The following is a 27,770-nucleotide window of genomic DNA, read 5'->3' as shown; positions in this document are numbered from 1 at the left end:
GTTATTTCAAAGGAATCTGTCAGCAGTATTGACCGTACGAGTCTTAGATAGTGTTAGGGATTGGCCCTGGAGATCTGTGTAACCATACCTTTGTAGTAGCAGGACTGATAAAAAAAAAAAAAACACACATTTATATTATAATAATAATCTTTATTTATATAGCACCATCAAATCCCATGGCGCTTTACAGATTCTGGGGAACACATACAAATACATTCCAGGGGTGTCCTCACACTGCTGTGCCCTTAGATCTCTGGATTCAGAAGCCTGCAATAGCATTTACCTAAAATAGCGAGGGGCTATGTAGCAGTTCAAAGCACAGAGCTAAGGGCACAGCAGTGTGAAGAAACGCTGCACTTGTAGCCACTACAATACTGAAAAATCATTTTCACAGTCCTGCTTCTACTAAAATTACTTATTACATTGTTGCTGCTCTTGCTTACTTTTTCAGTGGAGCAGCCACCATTCTTTCTATGTTCATGTCTGGACATATCATCTGTCCTCAGTAAAGGGGCCTTAGTGTAGGGACCTCCACAGACCATGAGAACAAGACCCTCAGGGACCAAGAAAATCGGGGTCCCGTTCTCACCTACGGGTGGCAGAATGAGCATGCATCCTTCATTGGGTGCTACGGGGATGTTTTAAATTGCTGAGCAGAGCATTCAGATATCTCCCACACTCCCGTAGACATGAATGGTAGTGCTGGAGATACCCAAGTGCTGTGCTCGACATTTTACAACACTCCCATACTATTGAATGGATCAGCAGGACGCATTTTCATCCTGTCTCTACACCCATGAGTAACGGATTCCTCATTCACCGGACCACTGAGGGTCCCATTCTCGTGATCCCTGATCATGTGGAAATTGGATACAACCCCTTTAGCAGAAAAACAGAGTATTCAATAAATTTGTTTAAGGAATCAAATATCAATTCGTTTAATCTGGAGCATTTGGATGCAGAATAGACACAGCTTCCATATGGATGTTGGAGAACACTCGCCTAAATTTGCATTGAAAATCCACAATACGTACATACTTTTAAAGGGAGTGTACCAGCTCTCTCATCACCCCAAGTAAAACATACATTGTATAGTTTCCAGTCTTTCCATTTAAGCAATAATTTAGGGAATGAGGGTCAGAAAATTTACAATCAAAATCCATTATGATAAATCAGGGACATTTACAGGCAGTTACGTACAAGATAGGTTCTTTAGGTTTGTTCTTGAATTGAATTTGTATGCAAGTCGGAACTGTATATTTTAAAATTGTAGCTCTTTTTTTGGTCTCTGTGACAATTGGATTTCAAAAATGTTGGATTGTCATAAGAACCAAGATTAACAATAAAGCTTCATTACAGACACCTGTGATAACTGTTATAGATGTTTATAGTAGCCTAAGCCTAAAGTACAGTAAATTACCAGTTACTAGAGGTCCGTTTGTAAGTAGGGGTCGTTTGTAAGTCGGGTGTCCTTAAGTAGGGGACCGCCTGTACTCATAGTTCCAGGCTCAGTGACTGTGGTAATCTTCTTATACTTGTTATCCATGGCCTCCTTCCTTCTAATATCAACTTTTAGAATTATTCTAATGAGACTGGAGGGCTATTGTGGGCGTTTCCAGAGCCCCTTCATGCTGTAGTTTCACAGGCTGTTACAATGAGCAGACAGGTCTTCATCCCCTTGCACTTCCTGCTACTGCTAGATTATATAGGCATGGGCAAGACATGTTCCACTCCTAAGGCCGCGTTCACATGTTGCTTTTACATTGTGTTCTGAACTGCATAACAGCTCAGCTGAGGTTATATGCCCAAATACATTACTGTTAACATGTGTGTTTACACTTGCGGTTGTGTTTACACTTTCTCACACAACAATCCGGTAACATTTTGTTAACATTGTTTTGACAGTTGCGTTTTGCAAACTCAAATGTTAACAGTAATGTTATTAAGCAAATCACCTCCTTGGCTGTAGTTATACGTTTCATAACACAATATAAACGCAACCAAAACGCACTGCGTAAATGCGGCCGAAAACGCTTTAAAGCTGCAGCACTGAGGGGCTCTGGTAACGCGCACAGGGCCCCAGTGGTAGTAATTTCATCAGTGTGCCATATCCGCAGTGAGATAATAAGACAAACTATTTTTTACATGCTCAAACGTCTTGTGTACACTACATATAACCATAGGTGAAGTACATAGGTTGTAAACCCTGCTCCCCCCAAGGCAGTGCTTCATTCCACGACTAGAGACACAATAAATCTTACTTCTCACACCTTGTAATCCAAGAGGAAGCCTTGTGGCAATAACCAATTTACATCACTGATTGTTCAAACTTCTCCAGGGCATGAAACAGGCAGACCAACCTACAAGCTGCCGAACCTCCAACTGAGAGCTGGAGCCACAACTAAACTTTAAAGTTTAACCAAGTCTCAAACTTTTTTTGATTTTAAGAATGTTACCATGTTTGTCTAAGTGTGTCTAGTGCTTAGATATTATTTACAAAAATAGCAAGTAAATTTGTCACCCCGAGTCTCATTTCCCGGCTACTTATACTGTATATTTGTACAAAAAAAAAAAAAATTTTAAATTTAAATGAGGGTGGATTCTCGCGTGGCGTTTTTGTCGCATTTTTAAACGTATCCAAAACACATTCATTTCCTACTAAACACATGCATTTAATGGAAATGCATATGAGTTTTGGCCAAACCCCCTCCCACTTGCGTTTTGAATGCATATAAAAACACAACAAAAAAGCCACGTGGAAATCCGCTCTCACCTTCCAGGTATTATTTTTGTGGTGATAAATTTTTATCAATGATAGAAGACCTCAAGTGGGGAAAGTTGATATTCCTAAAATGAAATTTGTTGGTTTTGGTTGTAGATGAACTCTTCGATTGTAAATGTTTAAAGGATTGTAAACCAGGCACACTGAAATACTGGTGTGCGCCCCCTCTGGCAGGATCTGCTTAAGCTTCTCATGCCCTTGTTTTTAAGAAATAAGGGCTTTAAAAATTATGCAAATGAGCCTGCGGGGCCTATGGAGCCTGGAGCCCCTCAGGCTTATTTGCATAATTTTAACATCAAGAAGGTCAAAGAAGAGCAAATCCTGCCAGAGGGGGCACACACCAGTATGTTAGTGTGCTGGTATACAATCCTTGATCTGGTGATAGATGTCCTTTAAATATCTTCACATGCCCTAGTGCCAATAGCATCCAAAGAAAAGATGCAGGTCTTTGCCTTCACCTCTGTACCTAGAAAGGGGTTTTAACAGTCCCTACGTCTTTCTATGTCAGTACATTGCTCTGATTAGGAAGTTACAGGACACCATGCAAAGACAAATTTCTAAAATAATAGAGCTCTAGAATCATGTAGATTCTCACTCAGACTGGGGTCTTTCCGTGAGGCAACCCCTTTTCTTTTATGAATGCCGCTGAAGCAGGGATACCAGCCATCCCTCAGTCCCAGTTAGTCAACCGTTGTTGCTTCTGCCATGTAATATTGCAGTATAAAAACTACTTTTTGGTACAGTAAAAATATAAAACACAGATTTAACTCCTACTACTTGGTAGGGTATGAAATTAAATTTGTAGAATTTGCTCTTTTATGCAAGATCTCTACCATTTCAGTTAAAAATAAAATCCAAAACGCATGAGAAAATGAGCAGAGAAGAGTTATATTTGCCGGAGATGGGTCACTTTTCGAAGCTACAGATAGAGCGCTCTTTCCATGTTGGGGACAAAGAACCCCAATTTGTGGTGTCAGGTGATAGAGGACAACAACATGAGAGAACTCCGTTGAGAGTGTTCTCTGGGCCTGGAAAGAAATGTGTCTGTATTTGTTGATATTGTGGCAGTCGTGATATATGTCGCCTTTCTGATTCACCATTCTTCATTTTTTCCAATCCCATAAATTCTGGAGCTGAACAACGTAAGAAGTTGAATTTTTCACACATAGTAACAAGAGGGATTGAAAACTAAGTGCTCCACATAGCAACAAAGCAACCAATCAGGACACAGGTTAAGGTTTATAAACTACGCTGCGAGAATGAGAGCCGGCGTCTGATTGGATACTAGGGAGACTGCAATTTCACCTATCCAGGCATTTTCAATGACAGCTAGTAGCACCCCCAAACTGATAAGTGAACTTCTCAGCCTCCAATAAGGAGAAACCAAACTCTCCATAGTTAATTCTGTTCTCTTACTACACACTGAGGCTTCTAAAGTTGCCACATCCTCTGTTACATAACACACAAGCCTCCCATCTGCAATATCTAGTGAGAAGTAAGAACTACAACCAACCTGATGCTTTCCGGGATCTCAGCAACGCAACGGAGGAATCACAAGGCGGGGCAGACGAAATATACCGCAGTCTGTAGGGAAACGTAGTTCCGCAACCGATATTTTACAGTTTACAAAACAGTCGTGGAAACTACATATCCCGACGATCATCGCGCTCTTTTTTTAAATACTATAACTTTATTTAAAAATGTTGTCGATTCAACTCTGCCTAAGGTTGTTACGTTAGCAATGTGTCAATAAAGTTATCGGGTGGAAACTGGACTACGCATGCGTATTAATAATATGCCTGTGACTCCGCCCAGAGCGACGCCCTTATGTTATAATTTCTGCTGCCTCGGTAACACCACCCACTTCAGTGATAGCTCCGCCCTCCGCTAACGTCGCCCGTTCGCTGCGTCATTGTGTCGGTGTCGCGCTTGGTCGCTCGGTGGTAGGAGAAGGACGGGGGATCCGCACGTATATATTGTCTATTTACTGTTGTCGTGTTATTGCTAGGATGCTGTTTACATTGTGATTATATGGGTGGTGCGGTTTTTCTGGTCGATGTGGATATGCATGCTCTGTTCTCCCGCATTGTCAGTAATAGGTGTGCCGTGATGGGAATGCATGGTCGAGGCGGTACAGATGCATGGACTGTTTGCCTTTACATTGGGTGTGTGTGCGCATAAATATATCTATCTATCTATATAGATATCTATATCACATCATGATCCATATATTCCCTCTACTCTATATAATTCATGGGAGAAAATTGTCAAAATTTACAATTTTTTGCTTAAAAAAAATCAATTCTCTCCCCCCATAGATGAAATTATCCATCTGTTTTATGATCAAAGTTGTGTTTTTGCTCATTTTCTTCATGTAAATGGATATTTAACCCTTGCACCCGGGAAGAACTGTCATGGAGGACACCTCATTGATTAATAAATGATGCCACGCCCTGACCCCCGGTGATCTGGGATTGATTTAGATGGCTGACAACCTAATTTGTATCATTTAAAGGCAAAGATTAATGTCATGTTTGGGGTATCCTTAAAGGGGCTGTGCTAAGTTGGATTTGTTTTACTGTATTTTAAGTGGTTGTCACTTCTGGGCCTCTCATCAGTCCCTAAAATAGTGTTGTTTTGTACCCCAATCAGAATGGAGTATTAGGCTTGAGCGTTTATGCTGGTTTATAGGTAACATGTACAATTTAGACTTTTTCCTTGTTCTATCCCTACTTTTGTATGGTCCCATACATGCAGATGTGTCTTTCACTGCCCCTGTGTATGAGAAGAATGCCAAAGCCCCAAATTATGGGACAGGTCCTACTCTAGTGCATGTTAATGCCTGTGACAGTCCTATTATATACTGTCATCATTGCATGTGTGGACCTCACACGGACCGTGAATCCATTTCTTGTGGCCTCAGAGCCATCAGAAGCCTCAGCCATATGTCTGTACCACCACTACTCCATCCAGATGGGGGTGCTAGGGAGTCACAATTCTTGCAAGTGGTGAATATTTTTTTCGATGCCCAGCACATACTGGCCAGCCACTCCCCATCCTGTCTATAGATGATGAGCTGGTGGGCTGCCTCACCCTGACATATTGGCGACCAATCCTACAAATTGACTCCCCTAGCAACTAGCCATGGCTAGGGAGAGCGGACCCAATGGCCGTATGCTGATGGATCCTTTCATATGTAATGATGATGAGTTTTAGTATGATGTGGTGATTGTGCACCTGGTCCCATATGGTCACTATTTTTATGCCACCTACCTGTCCATGGAAATTAAATTAATTACTGTACTATAAAAAATTTGCTATAGACGAGGGGGAACTGGTACACATTTTACATAACGTCGCAACATAAACCCATTCACATCAAGCGCTCTTGACTGCAGTACCAGACACAACCTTTAGAGGTGCTGTGTCTGATACAAGGCCTTCATAGTCCAGTCCCATATTTGCTGACCTTCCTGTATGAGGGGATCGTTCACAATAGTCCCATAGTAAGTGCAATATATGGATCTGAGTGTGTATAGAATGGGGTCACCGTTGTAGTATAGTAATTGTCACTGCATGGTATGACCGCTCTGCCTGTACATTCTCATACTCTCCCCCCCTTGTTCTCTAAATGCAGAGATTGGCAGCAACATGGCCGAAACCGGTGGACATCAATCTACACATATTTCCTCCTCATCGGTGGCCGAGAAGGGCGGCAGCTGTGCAGGTAACTTCCAATCTATCTCCTCGTATCTGAATGTGTCAGGAGCCATTCTTATATATGCATGCAGATGTCATGAATCGCTCGGGCACACCTCATGAGTCAGTGGCTCGGCTGCTATGTGCTGCTGGATTTCTTAGAATGTGATAAATGCAAATGATCTGCTTTTCAGAAATACTTTGGGCAATGATGGCCTAGACTAGTACTAGAGGCTTTGTTCACATTACACAGTCACCATCCGGGGGTCAGAAATGCTTGATTAGAATATTGCAGACTGCAAAAAAGTAGAGGGTCCCGATTAGCCAGTAAGATAATTTATCTATTAATAAAGATTTAGGTTGTGTTCTAGGATACATAGGCCCAGCGGGCATACATTTACTGCGATGTAGAGGAGGAGCGGTGACCCCTCCCCTCTCCATAGCGATGCACGGTGCCGTAACACTGGGAAAGATAGGACATGTCTTATCTTTTCCCCGTGTACGGAGCGGTACGCGTATCGCCCCATGCGGCCATTGCTGGCCTATGGGGGACGTATGTACAGTCGCAAGCTTGCGGCCTTGTATACGTCCCCGTACAGTGGTGTGAATGCAACCGAATTCTGGCAACAACCGGGCCTTTTCATAGCTGCAGAAAGAGGGCATTTCTGCTTGGCTTCCTCCACTGCGCTTCTGCCATCATACGATAGGAGGCGCTGTCTGGCTGTGACTGAAGTCTGGCCAAGTGAGGGATTGGGGTTGCAGTAGTAGAGAAAGATTGGGACACAGCTTTCATAAAAACTATTAGGAAACTCGATACATTTATATTTTTGATCATTTTTAGCATCATTAAGAAGGTGGTCCTTCCTTATGCAACCATTTTCTAAAGTTGGCAGTGACGCTTCCATCGAATAGGATATTCAAAGGATCAGTATTCCAGTGCAGGTTACTTTAAAGAAAATCTACCATAGTAATCCATCATGACAAACCAGGAAAAGGGCGGTAGATCAATGTTGGGCCCATTAGCTTTATATGACTTTTATAAGGAAATATATTTATTTTCATCTACCACTGTAATTGTGTGCTGGCATGATTTTCGGAATTTTTCCTATCGTTTTGGCTAAACTGGGTAACTTCTAGGGGTTAGGGGCAGTCAGTCGCCATCTTTTGTTGTCAATGTTTCCTGTTTGGTTAAAGGAACACTAAACTTGAGAAATCCCCCCCCCCCCCAACAGATGATGCTGCAGCAGCAGCTTTCTCTTTATTAATTTCCTTCCCTATTTGATCATGTTCTATTACAATTAAAAATAAGTTTTCTAGGAATTTTTGTGAAGTTTTGCCCTTTCCCCTGCTTCTCCTCACTTTGCTTGGCCTAGCTATAAGGACGATTCCCACAGGGATTGTGAATATGGAGCAGCAGCTAAAGCTTGATATTTTGATACTCGTTAGTATATGGGAATTTTGTAAAATGCTGAGCACAGTGATCTCATATCTTCAGCACTCCTGTTCACTGTTGTAAGGGCCAGAGCTAGGTGAGCGCTGTGCTCTGCAATTTCCATTTCTCTCCTATTCAATACACTCTCAGTTTTGAAGGGCGCAGGAGGAAACCTGTTTGACCTGCTCACTTCTAGTGGGGGTCCCAGCAATCAGACTCGCTGATCATAACTTGCTTTAATAAATTAATTACGGTATATTGTATGCATCCACCCAGCAAAGTGGGGAAAAGTCAATTTATTTCAAGCTTTTAGAATGCAATATTCATAGATAAGGTAATTGGCAAATATTCCTTGGTTTTTGTTGCTACAGAGGCAGCACTAGCTGAAGAATGACTTACTGATGTAGTCACTCTCAATGTGTCAGTACAGTGGATGGGGTGGAATTTGTAGCGCTTGTATTTCTCTGCCAGAATCTGCCTACAGAATATTTTAACAATATGTCTTATGTGCAATTTGCCAAATTCTCAGACGAGGGTATATCCTGAGCCTGTATCCCCACAGTTTCCATGCAGAGTATGGTATGCTACGGATCTAGCTATACATATAACTCTATAACATGTGACTTAATTTATATGGAGCCATCATACGCCACAGCGTTTCACACATCATGGGGTATCGTATCCAAACTAAATAAGATATAATAACTCTGTCATGTGGAACAATAGGCGTGAGGGCCCGGCTCACAACCGCTTACAATCTGTAGGGTTTATACCTTACCTGCCTACCTGTAATTTGGAATTAGTTTGTCAGATTTCTATGATTCCGTAAATGGGGTAAAGAGGTCAATGCATTATTATAGATGGCATTCATCATGTGGATGGATGCGGTTTGCTCAACAGATGTAGAAGAATCCACTAGTCAATATTTTTTCTGTGTAAGTTACAATATGGGGTATTCCAGGACTATACTACTGATATTTTTTTTTTCTTAGGATAGGTTACAGATCTCTGTTTTGAGGGGGGAGTCCTGTTACCCCCATCTGCTGTGTACCAGATTTAACTCTGTCTGCTGTCATATTGTCTGGGGCAATCACTATAACTCGCTGACTGGGAGCAGGACCAGTTATCCGGCTGTCAGACACAGCCAGAGACACGATGAAGAAGGTAGAAGCGGCTTATTGCTATTTCTACCTCCTACTTCAGCGTTATGCAGTGAATACTGGAGCCTGCACTGCTGGTCACGCTATTAACCAGTACAACTCTGCCGCAGACATTTGCCCCCAAAGTGGGTCTATGATGACTTCATGAGGGACATCTGAATTAAGACGCACAGTAAATCTTAAACGGGTATTCCCATTTTGGAAAATTAAATTTACTGTTTGTATTGAGAAAAATTATATAATTTTCCATTATACTTTCTGTTTGAATTCCTTATTTTCGAGATCTCTACTTGCTGTCATTTTATAGGTAGCTTCATTGATTACTTCCTGTGGATAGAAGTCTGACCATGGTCACACATGTGCAGTTTGTTAGTGTCATGGAGAGTAATCAGAGCTGTGAGATATGAGGAGTGCACCTGTGTGACCACGGTCAGATTTTTTTTTTTGTCCACTGGAAATAAACTAAGATTTCTATAGGATATCAAACATAGATGCAGAACGTGTATTGGAAAATTGTATAACTTTTCATTATTCAATCAAAAACATTTTATTTGTTGAAATGGGAATACCCCTTTAACAAACGTTTTGAAATAAACATAATTAAAAAAAAAGAACAAATTGCCCTGTTGGCTTGAGACAAATTTTTATATTACTACAAAACGACCATCACACACACTAGGGAATGAAATTATTATTATTATGGTTATTTTGAGTTCATTTGTGTATATACTATACATTACAAAAAGCCTCTATACTCACTCACTCACTCACTCACTCTTGGGTGGAGAATGGAGGAGGAGTGAGCACTCCTCACCCCTTCCCTCTCTATTGTAAGCTGAGAAGCTGGCCACATATCCAGCAAAATATTGGACATGCAAATTGTGTTGCTGGATCACAGGCCTCTATACAGTTGTGTGAATGGGACCTAAATAAATAAGGTTTAAAGGAAATCTACCACCGGGATGAAGGATTGTAAACCAAGCACACTGACATACAGGTGTGTGCCCCCTCTGGCAGGATCTGCTCTTCTTTAAGCTTCTTATGCCCTTGTTTTAAAGAAAAAAAGCCTTTAAAGATTATCCAAAGGAGCCAGAGGGGATACCATTAACACTGAAGCAACCTAGAGCCCCTCAGGCTCATTTGCATAATTTTTAGAGGCTTTTTTTTCTTTTAAACAAGGGCATAAGAAGCTAAGAGAAGAGTGGATCCTGTCAAAGGGGGGCACACACCTGTATGTCAGTGTGCTTGATTCACAATCCATGATCCTGGTGGTAGATGTCCTTTAAGTAGCCCTACGCTGCTAAAAATTTTAAGGTGGCAAAAAGAAGTTATGACCCCTAAACTAATGCATAGAAACACAAGTGCATCTAGGTTTTTTACATTGAGAGCCTTTGGGAAGACTATTTCATGATCTACATGATGTTCTAGAGGAGTAAAACTGCCTCTGAAAAGGAAGAGATAATTTCTGGGATTATAATTGTCTATCTTGATGGATAAAACTAATGACAGATCTCTGTTGCAAATATTTTGCCATTAATCGATGGTAGGTAGTTCATCAAAGGAGAGGGTGGGGAATCCCTCTAAACCCATTTGCAAAAACATTCCCACTTGAACATAGATTTCCTATTAAGCAGTAAAAAGCTTTGATTCACTGTTCATCATAGGCTTTTGGAAAAACTGCTGAATATTCGGCTAGGGCACAATGATTCGGCCGCTCGTGATTATCACAACATCTTGTGACTTGGAGGAAAAGTAAAAGTTCATATAATTGTTGCACAACTTTTTTTTTTTTTTTTTCTTAATAGGGAAATATTAAGGTTGTGTAAAAGTTGAGAATACTGCAAAAGTATGGCTTGTGGGTGAGGAAATGTTGACATGGAGCCCTAGAGTTAAAGGAAAACTACCAGAATAAGAAAATGAAAGCTGTCCTATAGTGTACATGTAAGGCCCCATGCACACTCCTGCATCATGGCTAGCCGCTAAACCAGTAGCTGGCTCATGGCTGTCATAGACATCCATAGCATGCGAGCGTGGAACGGTGAGCACATTTTTGTCTCGCCGCACGGTGTCTGAGTGGGACGTTAAGCTTTCCTATGGAGATGGGCTGGGGCCTAACAGGTCACTGGTCCAGATCTGGTCCTTCGTGTTTGTCTGTGGGGAGCATTGGCTATACTATGAATGTGCAGTATAAGTCCTATCTCTGAGAATCGGGAGGGGGCTCATGGTTAGGCTGCATTCACACTGCCGTTGCCCACCGTACCGTATCAGGCAACGGCAGCGCACGGGGAGAGGAGGAGGTGAGCGCAGCTCGCCCCCACCCCTCTCCATAGGAAGATATGGCGCACGGCGCCGTACTACGGAGAGAGATAGGACATGTCCTATCTTTTTCTGGGGTACGGAGCGGTACGGTGCTGCACCGCTCCCGTTGGGCGCCGTGCGCCCATTGCCTTCTATGGGGGGGGGTGTATATCGGCCGTATATACGTCCCCCATACGGCAGTGTGAATGTAGCCTTAAGCAGTTCTTCGTTCATGTCCGGAAAGATCAGTTCACATAGCAGATTTTACCACAGATTTTCCCTGTACAAAATCCCCCTCATTGAAATGAATGGGAGACCGGCTAAATTTTTGTTCAGGGAGTGAGGAAACTGAATCCATGGCAGATTTGTAGGCCCTGATTAGAATCCGCATGGCTCCAATACTATTTTTCGATTTTTATTTTCTGTAAAGTTTATAAGGAAAAAAATAGCCTTGATCTGTCGCCTCAACCCTTGTTATTGAAGTCTACAGGCGACTTCTTCCTCGTTTTTTCTGTGAGGAAAAATGTTTCTAAAATCTGCATATAAGTGTAAATGAGACCATACATTTGAAGCAGATAAGCACGATGGAGATTATCGACCTCTTGCTGTACGTTTTTGTTTGTTTTGTGTACAGGTAGCTAAAAAATTGAGTGTGGGACAATACTGCACAAGTACATTACATTTTATGTTTTATTAGCAATAATGCACCTTATTAATGTAAACTGTTTTTCTATTCCTAAAAAAAATACACAACTTTATTTAAATAACTTTCATGTTGCGTTTCTCCTTGTCCTTTAATACCTCTCCTGTGTTGAGTGTGCTTTTGCGATGTATTGTGCTTGTTGCTATGTTTTTGTCACGTTTGTGGCTATATATGAGCTGTGTGCCGCTCCTACACTTCCCTCTTTTTTGGCATGGATGTGCTCCTATAACAAAGCATGCTTTTGTTTCTATTAATTTCATCTGAGGCCTAATGATCCTTAAGCGCCGTGTGGTTTTCGGATTGTGACCCCCCTAAAGGCATTTTCCCATCTTGGAGATGTATAGTTTGAACACACTTGCTTTTTGGGTGAATAGACAGAGAGCCACATTATGGAGGACTGCAATACAGTTGTCAGGGGACCCATATCTAGATCTTTATGGCAAATTCTGTTTTTCTTAAATGTTTAAAAAGGGGTCATGGAATAGCCCTATCTCCTTCTTTAAAGATGGTCTACCAGCTTGCTAACAGTTTTGTCACTAGGGGCGCTTGTTTTTACTGTGGGGGATGTTTCTTGTACAGAGGTAGACGGCGTATAAATGATAAAATGAAAACTGATAAGGTGCCCTACAAGATAAAGTTTGCAATTTCTCCCCCATCCGCAATATTGAGGATAACCAGGTGATCGGTACAGTTTCCCATTTGTGAGAGTGGGACCCTTATTTTCAAGATTTTTGTGGGTCCTGTTTTCACAAGTGGGATGAGGATGAGCATGTGTCCTGCCTCTCCATTCTGTATTATGGCGAGTGTCGGAGATAAGTGAGCGCTGTTCTCTGCAATTTCCGACACCCCTATGCTATTGAATCGAGCAGCAGGACACATGCTTAACCTGTCACTCAACCCATTAGTGAGGGGGGCTTCTGTTCTCGGGATCAATGGAGGTTGCAGCAGTTGCACCCTCACCAATCAGCTTGTTGCCCCTTATCCAAACTTGGTTCGTGCGCATTGTGTGTATACAGTAAATTTGTAGCCTTCACAACTGTACTTCAAAACTTCCAATTGATTTCCTCCTATATTAATAGAAAATGTAATATGTATGGAAACAAGAAGCATTTTTATGGCTCCATAATTTTAAAGAACTGCTTGGTTTGTGGGCAACATTTCTTCAACTGACTGCAGTAGTGTGAACCAAATACTTTCAGTATAGCATGCGATGAGCTGTAAAAGATCCAAAACGCGGCTGTACAGATCTCAGATAAAGACGAGAAAATGATACAGAAGTGCTCCATCTCTATCCAATCGGGCTCAGTGCACTGGTAGTCACTCGCTATTGGTCTCTGTGGATGTGCTTATAAAGCTATAGTCACACTTAGTTTTTTTTCCCCTCTGTTAGAAGGGTCCTTACAGTGGAAAATATTGTAGCCTTCCTTTGTATAATCATACTGTGAGATTTGTCTTTGGGTTCAGCTTACCCTCCTGAATGCGGGAGAAGGACTGAACATCAGCAGGAGACAGTGATTGGCTGCTGCAGATATCCCGTGTATCTCCAGAGTGACCTTAATTTGTCCAGTGTACACTCAGCGGAGCACAGGATTGGATGCCATACAGGTGCATCTGTCCCCTGTAGGCTTTTATGTCCTCCACTGAGTGTATACTGCACTCTCCAACTCTCCAGTGGAAAAGGGACCTGCCAGTATAAGTCTATGGACATGTATGAGCGTGTGCAAAAAAACTTAATGTGAATATAGCCCAACTGTGAAGAGCACACACAGACTCACTGCGATTGAACAGAACAGCCCCCAGAAGATTAATTTTTCTTTGGAAGTCTGTTAAGCATCTATAACTGGTCCTGAAGCCACATAAAGGATCAGTCAGTGAATGTCTCCTTGAACACAGAGGTGACGTACATTTAGCTGCTTGCTAATACCAATTTACCAATTTGTCATGATATGACCTCCCTTAGATTAGAGGCTAAGTGGTCAGTCCTGTCAGTATAGGTTAGTGCCAAGTGTTGGCGTCATCTTTCTAGAGTCTCTCAATTGCTGGAAAGACTTACAACCCTTTCTGGTTTCCTTGGCTTATCTGCTAGGAAAGACTCTTGTACAATGGAGGCTTATACACCAATGTGTATGAGGGTCCTGCGGAAAGCTTTATAGCGAGTGACCTGACCGATGGTGCGTGTGTAGGGTAGAAGTTCTTTTACTTCTATGGAATAATCTTCCAGAACATTATAGAAGTCCATATATCTGTGGAAGGATGAAATCCTTTTATTCTGCCTTTTATTACGGTCCTCTACATTATCGACTAACAGGCTCCAGGGGTTCCTTGTGCCCCATTTGTGTGAACCTGAACATCTATTCCTATGAGATGTCTGTCTTATAAAGATAATGGCAAAACTCAATTTTATATAATTATATAATATTACTTATTATAAATTTTAACCAGTAAAACTCCTCCTTTCTTTGTAGCTAAATCGCACTATTTTTGCAGCCTTTTTACTTTTGCATTTTACTCTTCTTTGAACCGTCGTGTGCAGCCCTAATACCCTCCCTTGACACCACCCAGGACATAGTTGTGTTTTTTTTTTTTTTTTTAATGCAGATTTATTATATTAAAAGTTGTTTATTCCTGATTGTTACTTACCGTACATTAGCAACATCACAATTGGGTTTTAATGTGAAGAAATCGGACTAATTTATTCTGATGTCCTGCCACCTTCAATTTTCCTAGACTCGTGGGGGGTGGGAATTCCTGTAACTTTTAAGAACCCCCTATTCAACCATTCTGAATTGGTAAGGTAAAGGTACCTTTGCTGGGTAATGTTTAATCGTATGGGTACACTACATAAAAATTGGACCTGCATGAGTTACATTTTTTTAACCAGTACCTCTCAAACTGAGGTGCCTCCCCCCCCCCCCCCCGCCTCCCCCCCCAACAACCACCACCACCACCACCCCAAATTAATATGAGCTAAACTTTATGCACTCTGCTTTATAAATTGTGATGTGTTTTGGCATCATGTCATTGGGGTTTTTTTTGTTTTTTGTTTTTTTTTTCTACCCTTTTAGAGCTTTTTCGGTTACTGTATGAAGCTGTGTAACTGCTTTCTATATGAATATTTTTAAAGGAACACTAAATACAGAAAGTTGCCTAAATAGATGAGTTTCTTGCTTCATCTTCCCGATTTCATTTTGTCTCACAATTGGAACCAATAAATATACAAAGACTTTTTTCCCCTGTTTCTTCTGGCTGTGTGGAGCAGAAATCTTCTGCACTCTACTCTGCCTGCAGTAGGACAAATATTACTATGCTCCCCCCTCAGAGCTGCTGAAGATGGGTCTGATGAACTGGACATTGAGTCCTGTGTTCTCTGCAGGATGTTTAAGTCTCCTTGTGTCGCTATAGTGCAGTAAAAGCTGCACACACATACATGAAAGACCACTATATTAACTTTTATCCTTCATTTCTAGGTTTAGTGCTCCTTTAAATTGTCTCAAATGGAAACTTTTAAAAAAGGTGTAACCCATAGGAAAGGTTGTTTACCTCTTATACCTTGTGTTGAATTACCGTATCTGAATGGGTCATTCAGAACTGATCAGTCTGTCGTGGCTATGACAAGTTAGACATTTCTCTAATCTAATCCCTTCACCTGATGTGATTTTGGAGAGCCCAGTGGTTTTCCAGAATGCTGGATAGACTCATCCTAATGTATACTGACATTGTGATTTGTTCCCAATGACAAATTTCGCAATTTTGCCCTAAAAATTTACTTGGTTAGCTCACATCATCTGGAGAAGTTTTTTTGACCCCTGAAGTATAAGAAACCAAAACTAAAGATGGGCAAATAACAAGAAATACTAGGGGCGGATAAGAAAGGTTTTAGTTCATGCCCTCTACCCTTCTGACTACATTTGTTGTTACATTGTGTCAGTGAGTCACTTGTAAATGTCTTTGCCCTGTTAAAGGGATTTTCCCACTAATCTTGGGCTAAGGGAAAAGTATCTGATCGCTACAAGATTGGAATCCCCATTTTGTGGGATCACCAGAGTCCTTTGGGTGAAAAGAGTGATGGTCACACATGTACACATGGAAATTGGAGGGAGGGAATGTTTATGATTTTAATTTTTTTTTTTAAGATTCCCAGTGGTTACTCCTTTTCCCCCATTGATCAGACACTTATTCCATGTCTAGTTGGAAAAGCCCTTTGAAAAGGCCATGTTTGTTAGACGCTTTACAGACTTTTCTCTGACGCCCTTCTCTCCAGAACCTCATCCTAAACACCCCAGTCCAGAATCGCCTGGGTCTCCCTTTGAAATGATTGCCAACAGCTCAGGTTTTGACTTTAAGGACTGTGAAGACAAAGCTATTAGCCATGGACTTTCACTAGTTTCTGGCCAAAGGCCACTCCATTTCCAGCCCTCCGAAGGCGTTGAGCCGTTCTTGGCTAGGTACGAGTTTTCAGCACAAAATGTCTTCACGCATAGGCCAGAAGACTTTCACCATGGACATTTGGCCACTATTGAATCTGATCAGGTTGAGTTCCAGCATGAAGACATGGAAGAAATGTTTAAACAATCCAAAAATGAAGACCCTGTAGACCCAAGTTTGGACACATGTGTAGGATTTGATTCTGTAAAACATGCAGATGGCTCTTATGATCCAAAGACTGATCTCCGATGGCCAGATGTAGAAGAAGACTTGGATAGCTCTGGAGAATCTGATGACACGGTTATAGATGCTGGGTGGAGAGTCAAAGCTTCCATGGCAGATCAAAGGGGACATGCCGAGGAAGGCTGGGTTGAGCTCCGTGATGCACACCAAAGGAATGAACTTGGCAAAGAAGACAAAACAAAGACTGAGAGTGTGATAATCCATTCCAAAACCTTGCCTTCAAGCGATGGCATTTCTGACAAGCTCGACATTTCTGTTTCAAAGACTCCTGACTCTCCACATAGCGAGGGTTTCGTTGACCTAGCAGAAACGTGCGTTGGTGACACTCATACAGAAACTATATACTATTCAGAGTCTGAGAGCTCAGAAGATAAGGTACAGGAAAGTCTAACAATTGAAGCACTAAAAGCACTGGCTGCAGGGGTGCCGGACTGGAGTGCGGAAAGTCGGGAATCTTCCCCAGAAATCCTGTCTCCACAAAGTACTACCTATCAGGAATTAAAGGAAATGCCAGGTCGAGGAGAACACCTCAAATCTTCTACTGATGGTATAACGGCCAAAGGTAAAGAAGAAATGTTATCCAATGCACCGTTGGCATGATCCTCACATTGTTGACTTACACCATTCATGCCCGATCATCTGTTGTTGGCATGCAGTATTGGCATGGGCCATGAACCACTGGCATGCTCTAGATGTCTCTTAATACCCATCAGTGATACCCAGCAGCACATCTTTTGACTCACCGCATGTGCAACTTGCTCTTGGCACAGCAACCTGCCCTCTCTCTGTACACATTGCTGCCTTGCACGGCTATCCAGTTTTACCTTTACCTGCTTCTTTTTACCTTTTTGATGTACTTACTGTAAGTTTGAATTGGCATGTGTGTATCCTCCCTGTGTACTTCTCCTTCTTACCTACTTGGTATTTATCTGTATGTAAATATAGATATAAATTACATACTTATTTCTCACTATCTCAGGCTTTCTGTAAACTGTATCCTGAAACCCATTGTTTACTATTACTTCTATATTGTGGGTATTGATGGATTAGGTTTTTTTGAGTGGTTGATAAATTTTTGACACCCACCCATGTATAGCATATGCAGAGCCCATTAAAGTCAATGGGGTGCTATTAGTGCCTATCATGGAACATAGTTGGGCGTTTTGTGTCCCCCACATTTTAAATGAAGTATCTGAACTTTTTTTCCCATAGTTGGGGCAACCAGCAGCTTCTTATGTCACCTATCCTGCAGATAATTGTTTAATGGGCAATTTAAGACCAACCGTATGAATAAATGATGTGCAGAAATGGGGGGGGGGAAAACCTCCTATCAAGAGTGCACAGGTTATGCTGTTTCATCTTATCTCTTCCTTTTTTGGGGGCTTGGTAATAGTGGCGCTTAAAGGGGTTGGCCACTTTACCTCATATTATAAGTGTGGGGGGACGGATATTGGGCAATTTACCATTATATATCTATTCATAGTTCTGCTCCGCTTTCTTGATCTGTAAAGTGAATCCTCTTGTCTTTTACCTCATCAGGCGGAGAATACTGACCATAAAATGGCCGCATGTAATCTCTATCTGTTAATGAACAATCGCCCAGCCAGGATCTTGATCTTATATTAATGAATACTATCCTAAGATCACATGACCCTCAATCTACGGCCATTTTCTGGTCAGGAATCTCTGGCTGATGAGGTAAAAGACAGGAGGCTTCACTTCACATATCAAGAGAGCGCTGTAGAACGGGAAATTACCTCACGCACGCAAAAGACATGAGGTAAATCGTCAACCAACCCTCTTAATATTGCCTCCTATTAATCAGACATGTGGGAGGGAGGTTGGCGGGATTCTCCTACTGCAGCCAGTCAGATGGGGCCCAAGAAGAAGTTAAACTTCTGGGCCACATGTAGAATAGGGGGGAATGATTACCAAATGGGAGGATATTGGTAGAGTGTGTATTTTGTGTAATAGATCCCTTTAGACCCTGCCACACTGGATGCCTGTATGAAATCAGAGGGTTGGACAGGCATTGATGTGTACGACCAGCTTAAAGGAATATTATTGTATCTGTAGGAAAGGTAAAAGCTGTCTGATCCAGGGAGATTAGGCTCTTGCGTCCTCCAATCGTTCACAAGAGACATAACCTTTAGCTCAGCACAGGGAGCCCTGTCCGGCCTCTACTAGACCGCCATTTATACCTAAGTGCATGGGATCTCCTTGTGACTGGTGGAAACCCCTCACCGAGAAGTCGTTTTTATCCTGTTGAGTGATAGCCTAAAAAATTACCATGTATCTTTTGAAATATGCTAATGGCTGAATTGACTTATTGCAGTCTCTGGGTTTTTCGTTTTAGTTTTCTGTAGAAGCTTCTGCGTATTATAGCCTTAAAACTGTTGCCATTTTATTTTTCCTTAACTGCAGTTGCAATGTTAGTTAAAAGCATTTTACAGTCTAGAACAAATCCTTTCAGTTTATGCTTGAAAATATTCAGTTGTATTTTAGTTGTCCCTGTTCGAAAGGTTTGCAGCATTTTACAACAACTTTTATATATAAATATATGGAGAGCCCTGTATATTCTCTATACATGGAGGACCCTTCCCATCTATTCTAGCTGCTTACATGGTGCAGCGTTGGTTTGGTCTTCATACTAGCTTGGCTGCTCTAACTTGGGACTGGGGCCTGTATCTTTGGAACATGTGAATATATTTGGGATGGATTCTCCTTTAGTTTCTGTACCCCACCACCAGCACTGAAACTGAGGATAAGAAGTTCATTAGTACTTAAATGTTGTACTTTCTAAGTAATATGTATATGTAATATGCAAATAATTTTTCCAGGGTTGGACAAGGAAAACCATGCCACTTAATAAGCTGCCTTTTATGGTAGCCCCTTTACCATCAAGCATGACTTTCAGGAAGTCTAATGGTAGATTAAAGCCAAACCAGTATATCTATTCCAGAAGGAACAGATTCCCAACTGTAGACACTGTTTCCATGTGGTTGTGTCTCTTCAGTGCAGTGTAGGGAACTTCGTTGGCTGAGTGAGAGGCTACAAACTAGGGTCTGCACTTTGCAATGTTTTCCTTATCCCATCCTGGAAAACGTATTTGCATATTTCCTAGAATCCCCTAGTGGAGCATCAATGGCTCCACAGGCCTACAAGGCGGCCTTAATTGGTAAATTCTCTATAAGAAGAGCTCTTACTGACCTCAATTCCTTTTGTTGCATTCCTTAATCCTTTTTTGGGAACTGCATTTTTCCATGCCAGGCAACGCCTACTTTGATGTAGATACATTTTGTTGAGTTATTTTGGAAAGTAGTTAAATCCTTTTTGAAGTGTATAGTCTTTTGGGGTCTCAGATGTAATTGAGGCCAAGATCTGCCATGTTGGATTTGAAGATGTTCAATGCTTTTTACTTTTTCACGGAAGATAAGCATCGACTGATGTTGTTTGGACCTCTATCTCTGACCATACTGACATATTAGCCAACCCAATCCTGGGTTTGTTTGAAGCCACATTGTTCTGGCATTGGAACATAAGGATCAGTCATTAGTGCCAAACCAATTACATAAAGTGGAGCTGTCTTCCAATCTCTGCTAATAAAATCGATTTGCCCCTTAAGACCCTCACTACACAGGAATACCACACTGCCTTCTGAGAGGGAGCAGGCAATATTGATAATCCTCTTCTGTCCAACAAAATTCTCTTCTGAGAGTGGGTGGTTTATTTTTTATTTTCAGTCGTTCAATACGCTTTCTCTACCTCCCGTAGAGTTTGATGGGTTTTACAGAAACTATTTTAGATTGCTATGTGGCTTCTGGAAGTCCTATTTTACCTCTAACTGAAGTGTACAAAAAAACAGATTGGGGGCTTTTCCCATCTGGACGGCAAATAATTTGAATAAACCTTTTTAAAGGGGTTGTCTTAGACTTTCCAAAAAAAACAAAGGTGGCCGGGAGGGGGCTGCTTAAAAAAATAAATGCGTAGTTTCCTCCCGGCGCCCTCTTGGTGTCCTGCGCTGCTGTCGCTCCAGTCAGTGCCCCATGTGAACAACCATGGCCACGGACCTGGCACCCATCCGTCCCACATATACAATGCTGTGAATTGGGATGGATGGGCGTGGCCGGACCCCTTGGCCGGCCGGAATCTGAATCCAGCGCTGCTTCCGTGGCCATGTTTGTTTACATGGGGCATGAACCGAAGCGATAGCAGCGAGAGACGCCCAGAGGGCGCAAGGAGGTAAGTACATGTTTTGTCGTTTTTTTAAGAAGCCCCCTCCCGGCCACATGTGGTGGTTTTGTTTTTTTAAGTCTCCGACAACCCCTTTTTTAAGCTTTAGTTACAGAAAGCTGATTCTGTTCTTGATTTTTACACTTTTGTACTTTAAGATGCAGCAAAATCCACATTATCTGTTAAGTAGTTTTGAGTGTTTAGGACTATGTCCCTTTAAGGACTGACTGGGCAGACTTGGCACAGAATTGATCTTGTGAGGGGATAGGATTTACAGAAAGCCTGCAGGCAGACTAAAGGGGAACTACACAACACTAGAAAATAAGGAAGATGCTGTTTTCCCCTACTTAGATTTGTGGTCAATTTTGATATAATTCATATGTATTACTAATTTATTCTGTGAAAGTGAATGCATCTGCTTAACCCTAGTTATGTGCATCCCTGCCTTGCTGTCTGTTTTCTGCTTAGTATAATGGATAGTGGCCATGGCTTGTGAGACCTTTCTATTGAGCTAATATTCCCCAATAATCTATTTAATGCTTCTATATATTCCATTCCATTTGTGTTTTTGTCTTTTAATCATGATTTTGAATGTGAATATGAGACTGCTGGACCGTTGAAATCACTCATTGTAGGAGAGAATAAGCTGGCATCATGTTATAGAGCAGGAGGAGCTGAGCACATTGTACAAAGGGAGCAAAGTGCAGGCAACGTGTTGTAGAGCAGGACCAACATTATGGATGATTCATAGGGAGTATGTTATACAGCAGGGGGAGCTGAGCAGATGGGACAATATATTACAATCCGCAGGGAGTATGTTGTACAGTAGGAGGAGCTGAGCAGATGGGACACTAATTTTTTTTTTTTTACCAAAAGATGCAGTATAACTTTTATTTAACAAGGGCAATGTTAGCAGCTTCAACTTTTAAAATGCAGCTCCATTTTGGCTGGTGAATCTTTTTCTGTCCAGACTAGAATTTTATTCACATTCTTAATGCAGAATAATCATGACTTCATCCTTTACACGACTGTACTAGATTCCATGATGTGTACCTTGTACTGTATTGTGCTTGTAGTAGTATGTTCATGGTATCCATCTCTTCTTCTCCTTAGTGCACGACCTGCTCTTCTGGAGGGATGTGAAGAAGTCGGGAATGGTTTTTGGAGGGACGATGATTCTGCTCCTGTCACTTGCAGCCTTCAGCATCATTAGTGTTATTTCCTATCTGATTTTAGCCCTGCTGACCGTTACCATTAGCTTCCGCATCTATAAGGCCGTCATGCAAGCCGTCCAGAAGACTGATGAGGGACATCCTTTCAAGTAAGAGACTATTCTCGTAGCCGTGTTCCACTCACCAATGTGATGGAGTGTCATGTGAGAGAGCCCAGAGCTCAGCTGTACTCCTGCCAGATCCGTATAGCGTCTCACATAATCCAAATTACACACCATTATACATGCATTCACATAGATGAGTAGTTTTGTTGGCATGAATTTCACAACTGCATTTAGTTTAGGTTAACAGTGCTTAAATATTGAATTCGCTATTGATCCCTTTATGCCTTGTTGACCCTTCATCCTCCAACTCAATGTTATACATAATATTCTCATTGGAACTTGAGCACAACGGCTGCTTCCAAAACGGCTGCTTCTTCCTCCCAAAACCACAGACCATAACACATGTATTACAAGTCCTATTCTTTTATTTGTCTCCATTAAAATGCAGTCTTTTCTAACTTGTGTGTCTGTCTATTTACATGAATTATATTGAAAGTATGTTTCAGTACTTTTTGGGTTTGCTCCTTTCACCTCAAAAAGATTTCCATCGTAGAGAAAAAATAGTATTTGAGAGAAGCATTCATCAGGTTTTGACCCTGTGGATAGAGCCTAACTTGCTTGTTGTGAAAACACCTTTAAAGGACATCTACCACCAGGATGAAAGACTGTATGCAAATGAGCCTGAAGGGCTCCATAGGTGTTAATGGAGCCCTTCAGGCTCATTTGCATACAGTCTTTCATCCTGGTTGTAGATGCCCTTTAAGAAGTAAATTAAGTCGAAATATCTCTTATGGCTCATTACCAGAGATGCAGCCGTGGTATTGAGTGGCTCACTGAGCTTTCCAAGTCATGAAGTCCCTCCACGCATCTTCCTGTTGCTTTTCTAATCTCGTGTATATCCGGTTTCCTTTCAACATGCTCATAGAGATGTAAGGAGAAGGGAGGGAGTATGATGCACAAGAGAGATTCCATGACTAGGTCCCATTACCGTGTTGTGTGTTTTGGGGGGGGGCGGTTGTTTTTTTTTTTTTTTTTTTTTTTTCATTTTCTTAACAGAGAGGGGGAGGTTTTGGGGGGGGGGAAACCTGTTCAGTGTGCAGATACAGGAACCTTCATTAAAAGGAACCTGTCGTCCAGAAATTGACCTAGTAAACCACTACTAGTATGTTGTCAAGCAGGTGAATACCTTCTAGATCATGTTTCCTTCCAGTGTGGTCCATTATCCAGAAAATCAACTTTGAAGCGAGTATAAATTTGTTGGAAAAAGTCAAGGTGGAGTTTTTAACACTGAATTCAAGCTCTCTCTTTCTGAGAACGCTGTCTTCATTGTAATTGATGGTCCTGCACCCAGAAAAATCACTAACCAGATCTGCAGAAGTCCTGTGCATGATGTCAATCACAGGGGAGGAGACGTTCTGAGGCAGGGAGAGCTTGACTTCTATGTTAAACTTTCTGCTCCTTGACAACCAATTTACATCTCACTTGAAAGTTGATTTTGTGGATGATGGAACCATGCTGGGCCATGAAAAGGAACATGATTTGGAAGGTGTAAAGCTGCTATACAACATACGAGTAATCGTCTATTAGACCAATTTCTGATGACAGGTTCCCTTCAATCTGCAAGCTGTAGCCCCATGGTATGACAGATCTGCTGCATTCATGTGAATATTGGCTTGAAATTTCTGCTGTGTATCTTGAAGTTAAATATTTTTTAGGTTTGCCTACGAATGAACATATATTTGGGCTATTCATTATAAACGGCAAATCCTTTTGCTTGATCTTACAGGTGTCTGCTGGACAAAGATATCACCTTGTCCTCCGACGCAGTTCAGAAGAAGGCAAATGCATCTCTTGGTCATGTCAACTGCGCCCTGAAGTACATTGTAAGACTCTTTCTTGTGGAGGATCTTGTAGATTCCCTCAAGGTAAGAAATCCTATAACCAATATTCTAGCCACGTTATAAGAACTTCTACCTTCTCCTGCTACTACATGATATGTAGTAGCTGCCTTGGTCAACTTGACTTACACACATTTTCACACAACAGTTTGCCCTTCTCATGTGGCTGATGACCTATGTCGGAGCGGTGTTCAACGGGATCACACTTCTCATTCTGGGTAAAAAGCTGTTTCCCTAAGCTTCTCATGTACCAAAAGATGTATGACAGTGACTCATTGTGTGTTTTCATGTCCCATAGGAGTCCTGGTTGCGTTCACTGCTCCGGTTGTGTATGAGAAGTATAAGGTAAGTTAACCAAATGTACTGAGCCTTATAATCTGAATTCTAAAAAAAAAAAAAAGAAAAGAAATATTCCTAGGATCAACATTTAATACATGCAATCAGGAAAGATGGATGCAATGAAGGAGATTTCTCTCTGGACCATTTTGTGTCCCGGGTGGAGCTATGCTTTAAAGTGTAAAAAAAAAAAAGGATTGTAAAAAATATTCACAACCAGAATGATTTAACAAAAGGTTAGAAAGACTTGACAGCTCTATGAGCTATCAGATCACATAGAAGCTGTTTGGTGAGGTGAGTAGGAAAAGTAAGTGGCAGCAGCACGGCGTAGAAATCACACTGCTAAAATCTGAACATTACAAGTCACATAGGCCAGAAACCGTATTACTCCTCATATACACACTATGGAATACTGATATTGTAAAGTTGGGTGACATGCAGTGTACCTCCCCTTTAACAATGTGGTTTCTGTTTTCCCCTTCTGTTTCTTCCAGGTACAGATTGACCATTATGTGTCTCTGGTGCAAAGCCACATGAAATCTATAACTGAAAAGTAAGTTTAGTATGTTTTGCTTTTAGAACTAGTGACTTTTTTTGCTATGTAAGGCTGACTACAGATATACACAAGTGGTAGATCTCCTTTAAAGGGAACCTACCACCACAAATCTACCTATAAAGGTAGTTTGGGTGGTAGGTGGGTCAATGAGACGTGAGGATAGCCTTTTAAGGGCTAATCCTCACGTCCCCACACTTTTTTGTGAAGTAAATTTGCATAAAAGTCTAATAAAAGTTATGCGGCTACTGGGGCGTGAAGTAGCCGCATCTGAGGTTACACGAGGCGGCTACTCCACGCCCCGTTAGCCTCTTTTTTCCCCTCCTACTCACCATCTTCGTTGCGCAGCTGTGCGCCCTCCTCCGGCGATCCTGCCGTCTGCGCATGCGCAGAAGAGCACGCCTGCGCGGTCACGGCTCCGAAACAGGCGCGGGCCCGCTCTTCTGCGCATGCACAGACGGCAGGATCGCCAGACGAGGGTAGGAGGCGCGTAGCTGCGCGCCGAAGATGGTGGGTAGGAGGGGAAAAGAGGCTACCGGGGGGTGGAGTAGCCGCCTCGTCTAACCTCAGAGGCGGCTACTCCACGCCCCAGTAGCCGCATAAGTAAATTTGCATAAATGTCTAATAAAAGTTAACAAAAAAGGGTGGGGACTTGAGGATTAGCCCTTAAAAGGGCTATCCTCACGTCCCACTGATCCACCTACCACCCGATCTGCCTTTTATAGGTAGATTTGTGGTGGTAGGTTCCCTTTAATGTCTTATAGATATAGTGGGAATTCTGGAGATATTCTCACTCCTTCTAAGCTTTCCATGCCACAGCTACCAGTCCTTTTCTGTACTTTGCAGACCCCATAACCATGCAGTTTTGGCAAGAACATCCAATTTTCTAATATGTGTAGGGGAACCTTAAACAGATTTGTTATCCCAAAGCCTGTGGATAGGCAAAAACTAGCAAACTTGCTAAACCTGATTGTAGAGCCCAACTGCCGGGAACCCCCCCCCTGCCATTCATGAGAATGAGACCATGAATTGCATGGACACCGCAACTCACAATTTATTCATTTGCATCTTTTAATCCTTAAATTGAGCACTAAAATTTCTATACATTTTTTTTTTTTTTTTTTTTTTTTTTTTTTTTTTTGTTCTTGTAGGATTCAGGCAAAGCTTCCAGCAGCACTGAAGAAGAAAACCGAATGAAGGATGATCTAATACTGGGTGGGTGGGCTGGGAGGGTCTTACAGTATACACACTGGCTACATATCTCATTACTACTCTGTAAATTGCCTGCCTTTATATAGCTCACAGGAACCTTCTGTATGCATGTACGTCATGTATACCTGCGTGTACATGGTTCCTCTCTAGTAGGAAGAGAGCGTCTGTGTCGGAATTGTCATGGATTGTAAAAGATTCCTGGTATTCTACATCCTGAAGAGTTTGGTAGGGACCTAGCACCCGATAATAGTAATACCTGCTTCTTACACTTCCCATCTCTCCTATCTATTGAGCTCATCTTCCCCTGTTCTTACACTCATCGTAACAGAATGGCGCCTAATTTGCTCCGTTTTTTTAATTCTTGCACATCTTCACCCCGTTATCTTTCTTTACAGTCTTGAATAATGTCATTCATCTTCCTGAAATTATTTATTGTTAGACCACATACTAAACGTCAGCCACTTCCCCCGCTTCAGCGCACAAATATACACACACTGCCCTCTCACGTCCCTCGCCCCTTTCAGACTCGTCTGTTTCTATCAGTTTCTCAGTTGGATCACTGTTCAGTTCCACCTATTGCCACATTTAACCAATATATTGGGAGTTTCTTACACCATAAGCGAGTTTTATTATTTAATAATGCAGAATTTAATTTATATTTCATGTCTATGCTGAGGATTAAGTGTAGAATTGTGTTCAATTTCGTAACTAAAAAAAAAAGAAACCTAGTTGCTTCTGTTTTCTGGAAAGGAGACGGATAGAGCGCCCGTCACTTCCACTCTGTGCTTGTATCGTATCTGTCCCCTCCCTGGCACCAGGAAAGATGGAACATTCCCTACACTGTAAAGAACAATGCAATGCTCTCCCCTGACGAGAGAGACATTGATGTCTGCAGAGCTGTTCATGTAACCAGCCAACATAAGTCCACTACAATACACTTCCAAAAGTCAGTCCTTCTCTCCTAATGTTTTTAGATCCATAATTCTGTGCTGATTAATTTCTTAATATATCCTTTGATCAGTGAGTGCTCCAGTTTTCCGATTCAAAGCTTCTGCACTGACATAGATTAAGAAAATAAGACTTGTGGATTATAGCCACCACTAGAGGGAGCTATAAAGCTTACTGTATATTGTTATACATTTAACTTTCATGCTCCCTCTAGTGGTGGATACAATTTACCACCATGTTTTCAATGAAATTTTTGCATGGGTAGATTTGGAGCGTTTGATCAGAAAATTGGAGTTTCAAAAAATATACTGCTCCTGTTTTGTAGGTGGTGTGTGTGTGGTATTCTTACTCGACTTTATAGAAGTGAATGGGAGTTGGCTGCATTACTAGTCATAACCTACGGGACTGTATTTGAAAATTTGTGCAGAATTTTTAGACGAAAAATGTAAAAGGATGGACATTCACTTTTTGGGGTTTAGTTTAATGTTTGGTAAAACCAGCCTTGAGGTGGGGGGGGGGGGTTAGTTACTGCAGAATAAAATTATTTTGGGCCCAACACAACAGTGGAACAG

At 41.7% G+C, this 27,770-nt stretch overlaps 2 protein-coding genes across 7 annotated transcripts in view; one reads left to right on the top strand and one right to left on the bottom strand.

Annotated features, from left to right (window-relative positions):
• Positions 1–4,644, bottom strand: part of ATL3 (atlastin GTPase 3) — a 29,775-nt gene extending 25,131 nt beyond the window's left edge. The window contains exon 1 of the mRNA XM_072118387.1: positions 4,296–4,644. The gene's annotated coding sequence lies outside the window, so the exon portion shown is untranslated. The remainder of the gene's footprint in view (positions 1–4,295) is intronic.
• Positions 4,549–27,042, top strand: RTN3 (reticulon 3). Of its 6 annotated transcripts, none has more exons than XM_072118381.1 (9): positions 4,549–4,632; positions 6,420–6,509; positions 16,336–17,304; positions 22,089–22,296; positions 24,038–24,176; positions 24,298–24,367; positions 24,448–24,494; positions 24,980–25,038; positions 26,190–27,042. In XM_072118381.1, the coding sequence occupies exons 1-9, from the start codon at positions 4,563–4,565 to the stop codon at positions 26,233–26,235; spliced, it is 1,698 nt and encodes a 565-aa protein (XP_071974482.1). In that variant the 5' UTR covers positions 4,549–4,562; the 3' UTR covers positions 26,236–27,042. The 6 variants fall into 6 exon arrangements, with proteins under 6 accessions (XP_071974482.1, XP_071974485.1, XP_071974484.1 ...); XM_072118383.1 differs by having other exon boundaries at positions 4,588–4,725; XM_072118382.1 differs by having other exon boundaries at positions 4,611–4,751.
• Positions 27,043–27,770: the final 728 nt, after the last annotated feature.

Source organism: Engystomops pustulosus, chromosome 7, assembly GCF_040894005.1.
Source record: "Engystomops pustulosus chromosome 7, aEngPut4.maternal, whole genome shotgun sequence".
Classification (NCBI taxonomy): domain Eukaryota; kingdom Metazoa; phylum Chordata; class Amphibia; order Anura; family Leptodactylidae; genus Engystomops; species Engystomops pustulosus.
Note: the sequence above shows the minus strand (reverse complement) of the source record. Positions and strands in the feature narration are given on the sequence as shown.

Excerpts from the sequence above, each read along its gene's own strand:
- RTN3 (XM_072118381.1), top strand. The coding sequence starts at position 4,563 with ATGCGTATTAATAATATGCCTGTGACTCCGCCCAGAGCGACGCCCTTA. Across the intron at positions 4,633-6,419 it reads TTATAATTTCTGCTGCCTCG|AGATTGGCAGCAACATGGCC; the intron begins GTAACACCACCC and ends CTCTAAATGCAG. Across the intron at positions 25,039-26,189 it reads ATGAAATCTATAACTGAAAA|GATTCAGGCAAAGCTTCCAG; the intron begins GTAAGTTTAGTA and ends TTGTTCTTGTAG.